Here is an 18,691-nt window from a genome sequence, read left to right on the forward strand (position 1 = left end):
CTGAGCCTGCATAGTAAGGATCCAATTGGTCAGTTCCACAAAAGTTTCCATCAGACCTATGGTAGGCGGAGCATCATTGAACAATGCTTCTACCTCATATTGAATTGTTAAATTGGTTAAAGTAGATCAGGGGTCTCCAAACTTTCTAAACAAAGGGCCAGTTTACTATCCCTCAGACTTTAGAGGGGTCGGACTGTGGCCAGTGGGAGTAAAAAAATTTCCTGGCGTCAGTAACAATGCCCCAATATTGATGTCAGTGAGAGGAATAGTACCCCATCATTGGTGTCAGTGGGAGGAATTAAGCCCCATTGTTGATGTCACTGGGAGGAATAGTGTCCCAGTGTTGGTGTTAGTGGGAGGAATAGTACCCCATCATTGATATCCGTGACAGGAAAAGTACCCCATCATTGGTGTCAGGGGGAGGAATTAAGCCCCATTGTTAATGTCAGTGGGAGGAATAGTGTCCCATTGTTGGTGTTAGTGGGAGCAATAGTACCCCATTATTGGAATCCGTGAGAGGAATAGTACCCCATCATTGGTGTCAGTGGGAGGAATTAAGCCCCTTTGTTAATGTCAGTTGGAGGAATAGTGTCCCATTGTTGGTGTTAGTGGGAGGAATAGTACCCCATCATTGGAATCTGTGAGAAGAATAGTACCCCATCATTGGTGTCAGTGAGTGGAATAGTACTCCATTATTGGTGTCAGTGAGTGGAATAGTACCCCATCATTGGTGTCAGTGGGAGTAATAGTGCCCCATTGTTGGAGCCTGTGAGAGGAATAGTACCCTGTCATTGATGTCCGTGAGATGAATAGTACCCTATCATCTGTGTCCTAGAGAGGAATAGTGCCTCATTGTTGGTGTCACTGGGAGGAATAGTGCCCCATTGGTGTCAGTGGGAGGAATAGTACCCCACCATTGGTGTCAGCGGGAGGAATAGTGTCCCATTGTTGGTGTTAGTGGGAGCAATAGTATCCCATCATTGGAATCCGTGAGAGGAATAGTACCCCATCATTGGTGTCAGTGGGAGGAATTAAGCCCCATTGTTAATGTCAGTTGGAGGAATAGTGTCCCATTGTTGGTGTTAGTGGGAGGAATAGTACCCCATCATTGGAATCTGTGAGAAGAATAGTACCCCATCATTGGTGTCAGTGAGTGGAATAGTACCCCATCATTGGTGTCAGTGGGAGTAATAGTGCCCCATTGTTGGAGCCTGTGAGAGGAATAGTACCCTGTCATTGAAGTCCGTGAGAGGAATAGTACCCTATCATCGGTGTCCTAGAGAGGAATAGTGCCTCATTGTTGGTGTCACTGGGAGGAATAGTGCCCCATTGGTGTCAGTGGGAGGAATAGTACCCCACCATTGGTGTCATTGGGAGGAATAGTGTCCCATTGTTGGTGTCAGTGGCAGGAATGAGGCCCCATTGTTTATGTAAAAAAATTAAAAATAAAGGCAAGCAAAGAGCCACATTTGGCCCCAGGGCCACAGTTTGGAGACCGCTGAACTAGATAATCAAAATTGTGTGAATGTCCTACTATCTAAGACATGGGAGCTCCTCTAACTCTTGCTGTAAATATGACGTAATGGAGGAGACAGGTGCAGAACTCAAGAAACTCAACTCCTCCTGCATCTGAAATATCACTTTTGGGTGGGGTTCGCTTATTAATGTGATATCCAACTAGTTCCCCTTTAAGTACTCCTATTCTGCACAAACCGTGCACAGCAAGTTTAATTGCTAAAGTTTGTCGCAGGTGGCCGGTAACAGTTGTGAATAAGCTCGGCCTCCTCTGTCACACTCGTGTCCCTCCAGCATTCCACGCGGCAGGCAGCGGCGGTCCCAGCGGAGAGGGGGGTCTTTATTTGTTTGGCAGCGGATAATGACACGTACACCCCCCCCCCCCCCTCCGCTGTGTTCCTGGAAGCCGCTTCGGCTCACCCAGGCATTTAATTATTGCTCTGCAACGCTGCAAGGTCATATATTAAAGGGTTCTTTTATCTGTGCACCACCGATCAGCTCGCCGTCCTCCCTCCCCCTCTGTGCTATTTTCATCTGAGAAAATTTCCCTGAGCGAATGCAAATTGCAGAGTGTGCCTGCCCCTTGTGAACCCCCAGCATGTGATCATCTGAGCACCAAAGCCCGCTCCGAAGCTAGGGGTCCCATAATGATACACAGTGGGCCCCAGTTCTGACCGCCTGTGCCAAATTATTTGACTTAGAAGTTAGACGTGAAATGGAATCCAAAAACAGGCAGGGACTTATACGTAACATGTCAGCGGTGACAGTCACAGGAACAGCTCAGGCTCATTGAAGTGGATCCCCGCCATGGCTTTGTCTCTGTTGTTCAAATGTCTGTGATGGCACGTAATTGTGGTGCTTTGGGTGGCAAAGAGCCTGGAGGAAGAACTCTCTGATGGCTGTGGCAATACAGTGTTTTTGCTCCTTTCTCTTTCAATCTTCCCCCTCCACCAGTGTGCCCATTTTGCCAAGCCTCTACCAAATATGGGTGACTGCTTCGACACAATGTGGCCAAAAGCCTGACTGTGGGCTTATTTGGATACCCCATTCCAAAACCATGGCTATTAATGGGACCTCCCCACTTTGTTGCTTTAACAGCCTCTACTCTTCTGGGAAGACTTTTCACAAGACTTTGGAGGGTGTCCTGTGAAAATTTTAGCCCATTTGTCAGGTACTGATGTTAGATGAGAAGACCTGGCCCACAAACAGCATTCCAATTCCTCTCAAATGTATACAGTAGGGTTGAGGCCAGGGCTTTTATCGAGTTTCTCAACACCAAACTGGTTAAACCGAGTTTGTTTGGAGCTATCTTTTGTGAACATCTGACCACCACACTTATATGAGCTTATTGGACATCCCACTCCCCAGGAATATGGAGTTGCCCATTCCCCTCTTTGTAGCAACAACCTCCATTCTTATTCGAAAAACTTTCAACAAGGCTTTATAGGGTGTCTGGGGAATTTGGGCCCATCTGTCAGGTCCGGTACTGATTTTGAAGGAGAAGACCCGGCCTACAAACAGCATTCCAATTCATCTCAAAGGTTTACAGTAGGGTTGAGGTCAGGGCTTTTATCGAGTTTCTCAACACCAGACTGGTTAAACCGAGTTTGTTTGGAACTGTCGTTGTGAAAATCTGAGCACCACACTTATACCAGCTTATTGGACATCCCACTCCCCAGGAATATGGAATTGCCCTTTCCCCTCTTTGTAGCAACAACCTCCATTCTTATTCGAAAACTTTCAAAAAGGCTTTATAGGGTGTCTGAGAATTTGGGCCCATCTGTCAGGTCCGGTACTGATTTTGGAGGAGAAGACCCGGCCTACAAACAGCATTCCAATTCATCTCAAATGTTTACAGTAGGGTTGAGGCCAGGGCTTTTATCAAATTTTTCAAAATCCAAACTGGTTAAACCAAGTTTGTTTGGAGCTGTCTTTGTGAACATCTGACCACCACACTTATACGAGCTTATTGGACATCCCACTTCCTAGAAATATGGAGTTGCCCTTTCCTCTCTTTGTAGCGACAACCTCCATTCGTCTGGGAAAACTTTCAACAAGGCTTTATAGGGTGTCTGAGAATTTGGGCCCATCTGTCAGGTCAGGTACTGATTTTGGAGGAGAAGACCCAGCCTACAAACAGCATTCCAATTCATCTCAAAGGTTTGCAGTAGGGTTGAGGTCAGGGCTTTTATCAAGTTACTCAACACCAAACTGGTTAAACCGAGTTTGTTTGGAGCTGTCTTTGTGAAAATCTGAGCACCACACTTATATGAGCTGTGGCGGTAGGACCCTGTGCTACCTGGAGGATTGCTGGTTTACGCCAGATTTTGTGTGCTGGGCTATTTAGTTTTGACCTGGCTATGGCTCAGGGTTCCACCCAACAGACAGGAAGTCTGTGCATGGGAGTCAGGTGGACCTACCATTTGAGTCTGATAACCCCAATCTTACAGAGCTTATTGGACATCCCACTCCCCAGAAATATGGAGTTGCCCTTTCCCCCCTTTGTAGCTACAACAACCTCCATTCTTCTGGAAATACGTTACACAAGATTTTGGAGGATGTCTGTGGGAAAGTGTGTCCATTTGTAAGGTCAGGTACTGATGTTGAATGAGAAGACCCGGCTCGTATTTTGAGTACCACATTGAGCACCCAAAAAAATAAAAAAAAAGACTGTATTGTCTTGCAGTTGACATTCCAAGTCATCCCAAAGGTATTCAGTAGGGTTGAGATCAGGGCTCAGTGCAGAACACTCCAGTTCCCCCACACCAAACTGGTCAAACCATGGGCTTGATTTAATAAAATTGGAAAGTGCAAAATCTGGTGCAGCTGTGCTTGGTAGCCAATCAGCTTCTAACTTCAGCTTCTTCAATTCAAGATGCACTTGGCTTAAAACCCAAAGTTGACGTTTTTTAAATAATATATATATATATTTATAAATAAGTGTATTATATTCAGCTTTTTAATTAATAATGTGAAGTTAAATGAATATGAATTTATTGTTGGCCATTATTGAAATCTTGCTTGCTGCTTTTTTTGATGCATATTTGGCAAACTGCACCAAAAATGCTTCTCCCCATTGAAATTCATTGATAACATACCAGAATTGCAGTGACAGCCCCACATCTAGGTCTCAAGATCATAGCTTCACCATCAATTGTAGTGGTGCACACTACAACCGAAAACCGAAATTTTTGTTTTCTTAAAATATTTTTTATATATATATATATATATATATATAAGAACAAATGGAGAAAAATTTCCCTGTAGGGTTTTTTAGCAGCAATTTAAGAGACAAGTTTTTACTTAACACCAAATGAGAAAATACATCGTGAAAAAGTAGACTTGGTTAAAATATGAGGTCTGGTATTATGTTTGACTTTTTAATTAAGATCATGAATTGAAATGAATATGAATTTATTGTTGGCCATTATCAAAAGCGGTGTTAAAAATCCTGCTTGCTTCTTTTTTGGTGCATATTTGGCAAACCGTGCCAAAAACGCACCTCCCCATTAAATTGCATAAAAAAACGCAGCAATAATGCATCAAAAATGCACCCATGTTGCGTTTTTTGATGCAGTTTTTGAGTCGCATGACCTTGGCAAAAAATACAATATAAGCAAGGCAAAATGGCGGGCGTTTTCGGTAGCAACGCCGAAGACACAGTTTTTGGCCGATAATTTTCGACAGGTGGAATTTCGGTGCATTGTTAATTAATTGAGGTACTGAACATGCACAGTGACTATAAAACTAGCATTTAACTTAAGTTGCTTGTGGGTGGTTCTCAGTTAAGGGTAGGACCACCTGGAAAATGGTCATATTCTGGGCAGAACCTCCCAGAAAGTGGGTGTAATCTGGGCACAACCTCCCAGAAAGTGGGTGTAATATGGGCACATCCTCCCAGAAAGTGGGTGTAATCTGGGCACACCCTCCCAGAAAGTGGGTGTAATCTGGGGACAACCTCCCAGAAAGTGGGTGTAATCTGGGCACATCCTCCCAGAAAGTGGGTGTAATCTGGGCACATCCTCCCAGAAAGTGGGTGTAATCTGGGCACAACCTCCCAGAAAGTGGGTATAATCTGGGCACAACCTCCCAGAATGTGGGTGTAATCTGGGCACATCCTCCCAGAAAGTGGGTGTAATCTGGGCACATCCTCCCAGAAATTGGGTGTAATCTGGGCACAACTTCCCAGAATGTGGGTGTAATCTGGGCACATCCTCCCAGAAATTGGGTGTAATCTGGGCACATCCTCCCAGAATGTGGGTGTAATCTGGGCACATCCTCCCAGAAAGTGGGTGTAATCTGGGCACATCCTCCCAGAAAGTGGGTGTAATCTGGGCACATCCTCCCAGAAAGTGGGTGTAATCTGGGCACAACCTCCCAGAATGTGGGTATAATCTGGGCACATCCTCCCAGAAAGTGGGTGTAATCTGGGCACATCCTCCCAGAAAGTGTGTGTAATCTGGGCACATCCTCCCAGAAATTGGGTGTAATCTGGGCACATCCTCCCAGAAATTTGGTGTATTCTGGGCACAACTTCCCAGAAAGTGGGTGTAATCTGGGCACAACCTCCCAGAATGTGGGTGTAATCTGGGCACATCCTCCAGAAAGTGGGTGTAATCTGGGCACATCCTCCCAGAAATTGGGTGTAATCTGGGCACAACTTCCCAGAAAGTGGGCGTATTAAGTGTGGTCCATGAATAGGGGTGGCTGGGATGACTATGTTGGCAAGTGTGCCCTTTAAAAGCATTGGCATAGACGGGGAGAGGAATGAAATGCTTTGATCGCAGTTCCCAGCACACAAATTTCATCGATTTAAATGTCAGTCGCACTGAACTGTCACGCTCGTTGCTACACATTTCTATATTTCAATAAGTCCTTTTTCTTTTTTTCTTCTTTTTTTTATATATCCGCAGACAATGAACTGTGCTTTTTCCAAGTAACTTTTTTTTGCAAATCTCCTCCAGGTGTTGACCTGCTAACGTCAGTTTCGGGAACGCCGCGTCTGCGAAATGAGTCGCGGAGGGACTGACTGGCAGAATATGTTAAAGATCAGCTTTAAGCCATCGCCGTGTTTTTCAGCACAGGAGATAATCGCCGGTGATTGACGCTGGTCTGGCTGACACAGAATCGCTGTCCCTGCTCTGACCAGCCGGCCGGGGCTCCTCTTAATGCTCTTGTTATGAATATCATTTCCATGCTCGAGCATTAATGTCCCGCGAGGATTCAGCATTTTTCTTTTTGTCATCCATTATCCTCGCCGTTTCTGTCCTCTAAACTGTCCCAGCGAGCTCAGTGCCAAGCCAAGCACAGCACATTGACGGTGCTGCAATAGGTACTTTAGAGTCAATTAATGCCACGTTTTACTGGGTATACCTACCTCCGCAGTCTGCCTTTATGGTCTGCTTGCTCAGCCCCACGCCTCTTTGACATTGTTCATTGTCGACAGGATTAATACGAACTTGTCAACGGCATTTTTGTAACAGAGAGAGAGAAATCTGCACACTTTGAATGCGTGGCGGCCAGAAAAATGGAAACCGTGCCTCTGCAGCAGAACTGGACCTACCTTTGTCCTTTACATTTGGAGAGATACATGGACAGAGACATGCAACATGTAAGTGTGCACAAATGACTGAGAATGGGCTTACTGGGGTGGATTTACTAAAGGCAAATACAGTGCAGTTACTCTAGAGCAGTGATCTCCAAGCTATGGCCCAGGGGCCGAATGAAGCCCTTAGTTCGCCCTTGTCTGGCCCTTGGGCTACTATTCTTTTTACTGACATCAACAATGGGGCAATATTCCTTCCACTGACACCCACGCTGGGGCAATATTAATTCCACTGACACCAGTGATGGGGCACTATTCTTTCCACTGACTACAGTGATGGGGCACCATTCTTTCCACTGACACCAGTGATGGGGCACTATTCCTCCCACTGACACCATTGATGGGTTACTATTTCTTCCACTGACACCAATGATAGGGTACTATTTCTTCCACTGACACCAGTGATGGGGCACTATTCCTCCCACTGACACCATTGATGGGTTACTATTTCTTCCACTGACACCAATGATAGGGTACTATTTCTTCCACTGACACCAATAATGGGGCACTATTCCTTCCACTGACACCAGTGATGTGGCACTAATTCCTTCCACTGGCACCAGTGATGGGGCACTATTCCTTCCAATGACACCAGTGATGGGGCATTATTCCTTCCAATGACACCAGTGATGGGCTACTATTTCTTCCACTGACACCAATGATAGGGTACTATTCCTTCCACTGACACCAATGATGGGACACAATTCCTCTCACTGACACCAATGATGGGACACGATTCCTCTCACTGACACCAATGATGGGACACGATTCCTCTCACTGACACCAACGATGGGACATTGTTTATTCCCACTGATGTTGGGACTTTTTCTACTCCCATTGGCCACAGGCCGGCCCCCCTAAAGTCCAAAGGACAGTAACCTCTCCCTCTGTTTAGAAAGTTTGGAGCCCCCATACGATAGAGTTCAGAGTATACAAATGCTATTCTACTTTCTGAACTGAGATGCTGGTTCAGATATGACAAAATGCCTGCAGCAGACTGATGACATCATTTCAGCCTAGGCACAGTCACTGACTTGAGTTCAAGGGCAGCTTTATATTATTAAAACCTGGAGCTTTTATTGAGAAAATGATACTATTGCTGTAGTTTGTAATGACTCAGGCTTACAAGGTTTTTAAATACCAGCCTGGATCTTTATATACCAGATGTCTCCAAACATTCTAAAGAAAGGGCCAGTTTACTGTCCTTCAGGCTTTATGGGGGCCGGACTGTGACCAGTGGGAGTAAACAATGCCGGATCTTTGGTATTCGGGAGAGAAATAGGTGTACTTGGAAGGAGTTTTCCCCTATCGTTGGTGTCAGTGGAAGTAATAGTGCCCCATTGTTGGTGTCAGTGGCAGGAATAATGCCCCATTGTTGCTGTCAGTAGCAGGAATAATGCCTCATTGTTGGTGTCAGTGGCAGGAATAATGCCTCATTGTTGGTGTCAGTGGCAGGAATAATGACTCATTGTTGGTGTCAGTGGCAGGAATAATGACTCATTGTTGGTGTCAGTGGCAGGAATAATGCCTCATTGTTGGTGTCAGTGGCAGGAATAATGCCTCATTGTTGGTGTCAGTGGCAGGAATAATGACTCATTGTTGGTGTCAGTGGCAGGAATAATGACTCATTGTTGGTGTCAGTGGCAGGAATAATGCCTCATTGTTGGTGTCAGTGGCAGGAATAATGCCTCATTGTTGGTGTCAGTGGCAGGAATAATGACTCATTGTTGGTGTCAGTGGCAGGAATAATGCCTCATTGTTGGTGTCAGTGGCAGGAATATTGCCTCATTGTTGGTGTTGGGAATAATGCCTCAAGGGCCGGATAAAGGCAAGCTAAGGGCCGCAGTTTTGAGACCAACGTTATATACGATCAAACTTAAACTGCAGTTATGAATTTAAAGTACCACCAGGACCTACTTATCGCCCTCTCCGGGTTACCCACATCTATGCTTTAATATCTCCAATCATTTGAATCTTTTTTTTTTTTTTTCGCAGAAAACGTACATTGTTCTGGTACGAAATCCAATCGCAGACCCCCCTCACTGAGCAGTCACTTTTACAAAAGCTCTTTCCTAAGTGGCATCCGTGAAGAGGCCTATTAGCTCTCTTGGCTCCGGGTCCCTCCGTTCCTTCCTGTTGATGTGAGATGAATGAAAGGAGATGCCACCATTGTGGGGGAGTTATCGGCCTGGCACCGTCTCCGGGGATGGATGGGGGTGGTATTGAGTAGCCAGTTAATGCAGTGAGGTCACCGCACGGTGCAACGTGAGAGCCTCTTGGCGATTTGGACACCACCGATCGTGGTATGGGGAAAACGTATCAAAGCTTCTGTTGCACCGCAGGCTGTAACTGCACGCTAATGCCTCCTGAATTATTCAGCAGCCTTCATTCTTCCTCCTTCTGCTCCTGTGCCTTGTGCCAGCCTAACCTCCTCTTGGTGAGGGAAGCTGCGGTCACAGGAGGGTCGCAGCGCGCTCTATCACCTTACTGCGGAGTCTGGATCTCCTGACCGCGGCTGCTCTGGCTCAGCACTTTTTGGTGTGCAGTAATTGCTTTGAGCGTTTTTCGTTTACGCGCCTGCCAACTGTCCTTGCTTTTTATCACCGATCGACTTCAGAAAAAAATGAAATCCTTTTTTTTTTTTTTTTTTTGTGGAATATTACATTCAGTTTTATTTTCTCTTTGTGTTATCTTGACATTCGCATGAATATTTTGAACGCCGGCAATTTTGCAAGCAAAAAAAGAAAGTTAAGCTGTGAAAAGCCAGCTCAGGCTACTGATTCTAACCCAAGAATCATTGTGTTGTAGATTTCTTTTTACACTTCCTTTAACAGGGTGTTCACAGTAATTTTAAGTGGGCATATAGTTGTAGACCTAAAGAGTATCTAAACCGTGGAACTTGTGGCTAAAAAAGTCAAGAGGAGGGCAAGGGAGCAGCCACCAGTACTTATTGTAGGCTCCCTGCAGCTGATCTTTTCTCCATTACTGATTTACCAAGCCTTGTTCTGTGCTGTGTAGAGGTGGCCATCTTGATAGGAGAGCAGGGCTTTGCTAGCTTCTGTCAGAGCTGCCCCATGATGACTAATGGGGTAATTGAGAAGAAGTGGTGGAGGAAGCACAGATCTACAGAATGAATGAAGCAGGGAGAGCTTCCACTGTAAGTCCTCAGGTACAGCTTCTATTCCAGCAAGGAGAACACTGAGCACAGCGCAATAGTTTATCATCAAATGTCACTCTGGTGAAACTAAAGCCGGCCATAGATGATTCGAATCTCTGCTGGTTCAGCAGGGACCGGCCGAGATTCGATCCATCTATGGGCAGGCTGATTGGTTACCAACAGCATGTCGGACTTCTAGCATGCAATCTCTGCCAGCGGCTGCGGCCGCTAGCATCAATCACTGTGTTCTCCCAGCAGGGCCGACCCCACCACCACCCCTGCCGGGAGAACACAATAGCTCCACGAGAGGGATTCCTCCATCCACACAGTCAGTGTTGATGGGGGAATTGCATAATCTATGGCCTGTCTTAATCCACCCATAGACTGTTTGAATCTTGGCCAAATCAGCAGAAACTGGCAGAGATTCGAACCACGGATGTGTAGGCTAAATGTAACCAAGTTGATGAATTTGGGTACAACGAGCCAGCCGGATTGTACAGGTGATTATTGCTAGTGGCTGTTATAGCCGCTAGCAATACTCACTGTATTCTCCTACCAGGGATGGCTTCCCCAACCCTTCCTCACTTGGAGAACACAATGGCCCCGACTTAAAGGGATTCCCCTGTCAACACTGTCTGTGCTGATGGGGAAATCAAGCAACTTTCTTTCCTGCAATCTGTGGTTGTAGGAAAGAAATTTGCTCCGTCTACGGCCGGCCTTACAGTCAGAGGCAACGGGGCCTTAGATGATCCCACACTAAAGATATACAGCTGTGAGGCTCTAGGCATGAGAAATACACTGTGAGGTCCCAAAATTAGGCACTAATGTTTAGCAGCAAGTCATGACCAGGGATCTTTGAAGCTTAGATGCCCAGGTCAAATTTGGTAGCCCTGGTATGCATAAGTTACATGGATGTAAATCTATGTCTTATATATCTGAATGCGCACAGGCATGCTTTCTTAGTTCTCTATTTCATTGTCAATTATTGTTCTTGGGGAACTGGAAGTTTTGCGCGAGGACTTAATTGGTCATATTGCAGTCACACAATGGAGGGGAAGAGATAAAGCAGCAGTTGTAAGGTTAAAGGTGTCGGAGACATCTACGTGTGTCCAACTGGCTATTGAATAACTGTATATGGTCAAAAGATAGGTAGGATAAAGAAAAACTTGACATAATAACCCTGGTAGAACATGCATGTATACAACCTCTGAGTCCTACTACTACTACTACTGGAGCATGGTCCTTGAGATCCCTTTTTACCCCACCAGCCATTGTGTTTCTCCCTCTTCCTCGGCCCTCCTGTGTCCTTTTCTTTCCTGCTCGAAGCATGTTCCGTGAGTGGTCACCATCTCTCTTCCTCACCTGATGCCGCTGGATGCACCGCTGTCTCCTTTCCTCTCCAAGCTGCGCTCACCGAAAAAGGAAGCAGTCAAGATGCTACACTGGAAACAAGACCACCATCATACCATTGCCATCCACATTGGCCTCACCCAGCTGGGCTGGTGGAATCCCGCGTTTTATATAATGAAGTCAGAATGTTATAGGTCTAAAAGCTGTTCTATGAGTTCATGATGTCTTGGCTTTTATTGTATATTTATAAGGACTGTATGCCCTTGATGTTTATGCCTATTGCTCCAAAGACCCAACTTCAGATAAAAACTCTTTTTTTTCTGTTTAGTTTTGGCTAAAGTTGAAAAGGGTGGGAACCGCTTTTAGTTTTTTTTTTTTTTTTTTTTGCTAAATACACTATATTGCCAAAAGTATAGGGGTGCCTGCCTTTACACACACATGAACTTTAATGGCATCCCAGTCTTAGCCCGTAGGGTTCAATAGTGAGTTGGTCCACCCTTTGCAGCTATAACAACTTCAACTCTTCCGCGAAGGCCGCCCACAAGGTTTAGGAGTGTGTCTATGGCAGGGTTTCTCAACTCCAGTCCTCAAGGCGCCCCAACAGGTCGTGTTTTCAGGCTTTCCATTATTTTCACAGGTGATTTGATCAGTTTCACTGCCTTAGTAATTACCACAGACGTTTCATCTGAGGGAAATCCTGAAAACATGACCTGTTAGGGCGCCTTGAAGACTGGAGTTGAGAAACACTGGTCTTTCGGAATGTTTGACCATTCTTCCAGAAGCGCATTTGTGAGGTCAGGCATTGATGTAGACGAGCAGACCTAGATCGCAGTCTCCGCTCTAATTCATCCCAAAGGTTGAGGTCAGGACTCTGTGGAGGCCAGTCAAGTTCCTCCACCCCAAACTCGCTCGTCAGGTCTTTATGGACCTTGCTTTGGGCACTGGTGTGCAGTCATGTTGGAACAGGAAGGAGCCATCCCCAAACTGTTCCCACAAATTTGGGCGCATGAAGTTGTCCAAAATTTCTTGGCATGCTGATACTTTAAGAGTTCCCTTCACTGAAACTAAAGGGCCAAGCCCAACCCCTGGAAAAACAACCCCACACCATAATCCCCCCTCCACCAAATGATTTGGGCCAGCACATAAAGCAGTGTCCATAAAGACATGGATAAGCGAGTTGGGGATGGAGGAACTTGACTGTCCTGCACAAAGTCCTGACCTTAACCCGATAGAACACCTTTGTGATTAGAGTGGAAACACCAAGCAAGGCCTTCTCGTGCATATCAGTGCCTGACCTCACAAAGGATCTCCTGAAAGAATGGTCAAGCATTCCCATTGACACACTCCTAAACCCTGTAAACAGCCTTCCCTGAAGAGTTGAAGCTGCTATAGCTGCAAAGGGTGGGCCAACTCAATATTGAACCCTGTGGACTAAGACCGGGATGCCATTAAAGGGCATGTGCATGTAAAGGCAGGCGTCCCACTATGTTTGGCAATATAGTGTATGTTCCCATTAGGAGGATTTCACCTTACTTCCTTTCTTGGTGACCGGTGCGTTGACCGAGATGGGAGAAAAGCTTCCCAACTGGCAAATCAAACTTTTTAGAAGTTCTGACTTCTTCATCTACCAAAAAAAGAGATTTTACTGCAGCGTGTACCACTATTGTGGAAATTTTCCACACAAAAATTAGATACTCTGAGTGTGAAAAACATGCCGGGTTAGTCTATCACCTCCTTGGCATTGCTTATTGGTTGTGCTGCTTTCATTAATGAACCTTGGGGAATGTTCTGTGAGATTTACATTGAAGAGGTTGTGCCGATAGGATTTAGACATGTCTTAAAATGGTATAATTTTTTGGTGATGGTTGAAATGTATACAGGTGAGTGAATGGTTGGCATCTCAGGCCAACTAGACCTTTTCTTCTTCTCAACAATCACCTTTCCACAGAGTCATTATTGAATATCATTCACAAAGCCAAGTCTTTAGAAGCTTTTATTGATTGTTTTTAAAGAATAGACCTCCTGACTGTTATTTGAAGGGGACTTTTATACATAAAATGTTCAGATTCAGAATTAACTTGTATTCCGACTTGTGTAGACTAAAGAGAATAAAGCATTTCTGAAGAGTAGGTGTCTTGCAGGTGATCCAGTTGAATGTGGTATGTTTTTTTGCTGAAGCTTTACCTCTGTTTGTGCCTAAACCCTGTTCCTGTTTGCCCCTTTGCAGTACGCCGTGTGGCCCCGCGTTTCTCCATCCCCCCTAGTAACCAGGAAGTGATGCCCGGGGGCAGTGTGAACCTGACCTGTGTCGCAGTCGGTGCCCCCATGCCTTATGTAAAGTGGATGGCCGGCGCAGAAGAACTTACCAAAGAGGAAGAGATGCCGGTAGGCCGCAATGTTTTGGAATTGACCAATATTCGGGAATCTGCCAATTACACCTGCGTGGCGATCTCTTCCCTTGGCGTGATTGAGGCAGTGGCACAAATTACAGTGAAAGGTAAGTGCACATGAACAGGGCAGCAGATAGGAGAAGGAATGGATAAGCATCAATGTACTTGATCTATCTCACTTTCTCCACTCTTCCAGCTTTGCCAAAGCCACCGGTGGCCGTGATGGTAACAGAGACTACAGCCACCAGTGTCACCTTGACATGGGATTCCGGAAACCCAGAACCTTTGTCCTATTACGTCATACAGTATAAGTCCAAGTTGTCGGAAGGCTCATTTCAGGAGGTCGATGGTGTGGCCACCACCCGTTACAGTATCGGAGGCCTCAGCCCCTTCTCAGAATATGAATTCCGCATCATTGCCGTCAACAACATCGGCCGGGGCCCTCCAAGTGAAGTGGTGGAAGCACGGACAGGAGAACAGGCTCCATCAGGTCCCCCTTTGAATGTCCAGGCTCGAATGCTCAGCTCCAGTACCATGGTCGTCCAGTGGGATAACCCAGAGGAAGCCAACGGTCAGATCCGTGGGTTCCGGGTATATTACACATCTGACCCACATCTACCATTCAGCATGTGGCAAAAGCACAATGTAGTGGACAATCTTCTGACCACAATTGGAGGACTAACCACCGGAATCACTTATAGCATTCGGGTTCTGGCCTTCACGTCTGTTGGGGACGGGCCACCTTCAAATATGGTCCAAGTCAAGACCCAACAGGGAGGTGAGTGGTTCCTTTAAGTTGTATCCACTTTTGTGAATATTTTTGATTAAGAATAAGATTTCATCATTTTTAAAGCTCCATTTCACCAAAAACTTTTTTTATGGAGGCTTTGTATAAGGCAGGGAAGGGTTAGCACCTCTGTCAGGTAAGACATGCTGTCTGTTATCCGAGTCTGAGTATCTGCCTGTTATCTGAGTCTGAGTCTGCTGTCTGGGTACCTTTTCATTCACTTCTTGTGCTAACACCCTTCATGTCCCCATACGCAAGTAACCATTGCCTCCTGGGTGTCCCTGTCTCCTAACAAAGATTTGTCCTACTGTTGATATTATAGACGTGGAACTTTTGATTATTCTAATGATTCTGTTTTTACTCCGCAGTTCCTGCCCAGCCAGTCAATTTCCAGGCAGAAGCAGAGTCAGACACCCGAATAATGCTCACCTGGCAGTCCGCCTCGCAAGAGCGCATCAGCTCCTATGAACTGCAGTACTGGGAGGGGCAGGATGGACCAAAGGTAACAGATGTCTTCGTATTGGGCAGGCAGCAAAAGATCAAAGCTAAATCATTGCTAGGAACAGCAGGAGTCCAAATTATACATGCCGCAACGTACTGATGAACGCAAGGCAGTTAAAAATAACCCCAGAAACATTTAGAGAACTTTTTACCCAACACTGTGGAAGCGGAGAATCACTGACGTAGTCGGTGCTACTACAGTGATCTCCAGGGTCCTGTGCCAAGCAGCTTCCTTCCTGCATGGTGAACACAGGGGGTTCAGCCACCCGGTGGGGTGTATGGGCCTGGATCAGCCTTAGCTTTTCTCCAGCATATCGTAAGAGTAGAGTAGTTGCAAACACATCATTATGTATTTTTCTCTGTCCATTAGCACCAGGTTGGTTCCCTTGTCCATTGGTTTTATCACCAGCTTTTCATTGTGTTCCAACTCTTGTAATGCTCTCTTTTCTCTTTGTCAAGTTGGACTTGGTGTGTATTGTCTTTTTATCATACACATTTTTCAACTCCAGGTTCTGTCATTTTGGGGTATCCTGCAAACAGGGGTGTGATCTTACTTATATACTTTAAAATTAGTGAGGGGGCCCAATGTTTCAGGACTAGAGCCTACATACACTCATATTTGTGGAGATACAGTGCCTTGGAAAAAGTATTCACACCCTGCGAGATTTGCCCCATTTTGTCATGTTACAACCAAAAGCCTAAAGCCCCGTACACACTATCAGATTGTCTGCTGAGTTTTTCCTTCAGATTTACCAAATCCATGTAGTAGAAGGGCCTGCCTGATTGCATACATAATGAAACTCCTAAGGTTTGTCCTCATATTATATGGTTTTGGTAAATCTGAAGGAAAAACTCAGCAGACAATCTGATAGTGTGTACGGGGCTTTAATGTATTTTATTGGGATTTTATGTGATAGACCAACACAAAATTACACATAATTGTGAATTGGAAGGAAAATGATAAATGATTTTACAAATAAATATGTGAAAAATGTGGGGGGGGGGCATCTGTATTCAGCCCTCTTTACTCTGATACCCCCAACTAAAATCTAGTGGAACCAATTGTCTTCAGAAATCACCTAATTAGTAAATAGAGTCCACCTGTGTGTAATTTAATCTCGGGATAAATACAGCTCTTCTGTGAAGCTCTCAGAGGTTTGTTAGAGAACCTAAGTGAATAAATAACAACATGATGGCATGCCTGACGAAGGGGTCCTGCGCGGCTCCGAAAACGTTGCACCTGCCTTTGTGATGTGATCCTTTCCATTAAAACCTTTTGGATGAAAATTGCCGATCCATGGTGTGCTGGCGAACATGTACCTTGCTTGTTTGATGTTTCCAGGACCCAACTGGTAATCGCTGCAGCACCCACCACTTTATGAGCCATAGATACCAGGAACGTGTGCGATAGGAATATTGATCAGAATGTATAAAGGGGCGACATGCCTGACCCGTTATGCTGTAGAATGATTGTTTGGCCGTGGGTGCAGAGTTGAAGAGGAAGTAAACCCTGATGAGTTTACTTCCTCTTTCATTCCCTGCAAAGGTAAAGCGATGCATAGTAGTCCATTATGTGTCACTTACCTGACACAGGAGCCAACGAAGTCACCGCTGTCCCCTGTAGTCCGGCGCATCCATCTTCTCGGTGGGTCTCGCTGCTCCCCCGCTGTCATTCGGCGAAGCCGCGATGACGTCACTCCCGCGCATGCGCACGGGAGCCGCAACTCGCGGCATATCGCCGTTGACCACGGCGTGCTCAGTGCGCCTGCGCGCCGCTGTCTACGGCGCATGCGCCTGTAGACAGCGGTGCCGGTCTTTCGGCAAATATCTCCTAAACCGTGTAGGTTTAGGAGATATTTCTTGGACCTACAGGTAAGCCTTAATCTAGGCTTACCTGTAGGTCAAAGTTGGTTGTAAGGGTTTACAACCACTTTAAATAATCAATAAAGAAATAAATCTTCTAAAATTTTTCTCCAGCTTAACTAATAATGGCAGAATATGGGCGACGACCCTTTTTTAATTCTCTGTGTAACCGGTCTAAAAAATACTCTGAAGAATGATTTATTGTGTTAACCAGAACAGTAGGCTTGTGACTAATTCATGCAGCTTTTATTTAAAATGTATATTTTAATATTCAGCCTTCACTTAGTATACCCGATGAAGAGCCGGGCGGTGGTTTAAAAGCGTTCTCATTTATTTTTAGATCGACATTAAAATGTAACCCTTCCAAAGTACTGTTGCTTGTTTACTGATGTGTTTACCGTTCTACACAAAGAGTTTTTTTTTTTCATTCTGCATCGCCTCCTAAACTGACAGCATTTATTAAAAAAATTAATTAAAAAAAGACTAAACTAGACTATCACTGCTGAGAAAATAGGGGGTCGTGGTAGAGGTTAGGATTCACAAAATGTTACAAGGTATGGTAGAGTAGGAATAGGGTTGGGGTTAGAGGCTTAGGATTAGAATAGGTTTAGAGTTAGAGGTTAGGGTTCAATATTCATTTGTTAGCATTAGAACGGGGTCAAGGTTAGGGGGTTAGGTTTAGAAGGTCAGCATTGGAATAGAGTTAGAATAGGGTCAGAGGGTTAGCTTTGGAACAAGGTCAGAATTAGAGGGTTAGGTTTAGAGTAGGGTTAGCGGGTTCAATATTAAATTGATAGGCATTTGGGTTGGAGTTAGAATAGGGTTAGAAATAGGGGGCTAAGGTTAAAGAGCTAAGATTATTATAGGATTAGAGTTATAATAGGGTTAGGATTAGAGGATTTGGCTTAGAGCAGGGTTAGGGGGTTAGGACTCACCATTAAAATATTAGAAGTAAAGAGTTGGAGTTAGAATAGAGTCAGGGTTAGAGGGTTAGGATGAGAATAGTTACAGTTATGGGGTTAGGGTTTAAGGGTTGGGTTTAGAGTGAAGTTAGGTTTCAACATTAAAATGTTAAAAATTAGGATTGGCGTTATAATTGTATCAGGGATAGGGGTTAAGGTTAAAGGGTTATGATTATAATAGGGTTAGTACTTGAGTTGGAATAGGGTTAGGGAGTTAGGATTGGGTCTAGAATAAGATTAGGATTGGAATAGGGTTAGTATTCTAGTTAGGATAGGGATAGGGGGGTAGGGCTAGTATTCAAGTTAGAATAGTTTAGGGATAGGGTTAGTATTGGGGTTACAGGGTAGGGTTAGTATTAGGGTTAGAATAGGGTAGGGGTAGTATTAGTCAGAATGGGTTAGGGGGTAGGGTTAGTATTAGAGTTAGGATAGGGTTAGGGAGTAGGATTAGTATTAGTTAGACTAGGTTAGGGGGTATGGTTAGTATTAGTTAGGATAGGGTAAGGGGATATGGTTAGTATTAGGGTTAGAATAGAGTTAGAGGGTTAGGATTAGGTTTAG

At 45.0% G+C, this 18,691-nt stretch overlaps 1 protein-coding gene across 13 annotated transcripts in view; it reads left to right on the plus strand.

Annotated features, from left to right (window-relative positions):
• The window catches only part of PTPRF (protein tyrosine phosphatase receptor type F), a 1,477,204-nt gene that overhangs the window by 1,391,606 nt on the left and 66,907 nt on the right, over window positions 1–18,691 (plus strand). For all 13 annotated transcript variants that reach the window (XM_077450677.1, XM_077450676.1, XM_077450680.1 and 10 more), the window contains 3 exons: window positions 13,855–14,124; window positions 14,214–14,795; window positions 15,173–15,306. In XM_077450677.1, coding sequence (XP_077306803.1) covers window positions 13,855–14,124; window positions 14,214–14,795; window positions 15,173–15,306 — 986 coding nt within the window. The remainder of the gene's footprint in view (window positions 1–13,854; window positions 14,125–14,213; window positions 14,796–15,172; window positions 15,307–18,691) is intronic.

Source organism: Lithobates pipiens, unplaced genomic scaffold (assembly GCF_037356315.1).
Source record: "Lithobates pipiens isolate NorthernLeopardFrog02 unplaced genomic scaffold, aLitPip1_a1.2 Scaffold_23, whole genome shotgun sequence".
In the NCBI taxonomy this organism is placed as follows: domain Eukaryota; kingdom Metazoa; phylum Chordata; class Amphibia; order Anura; family Ranidae; genus Lithobates; species Lithobates pipiens.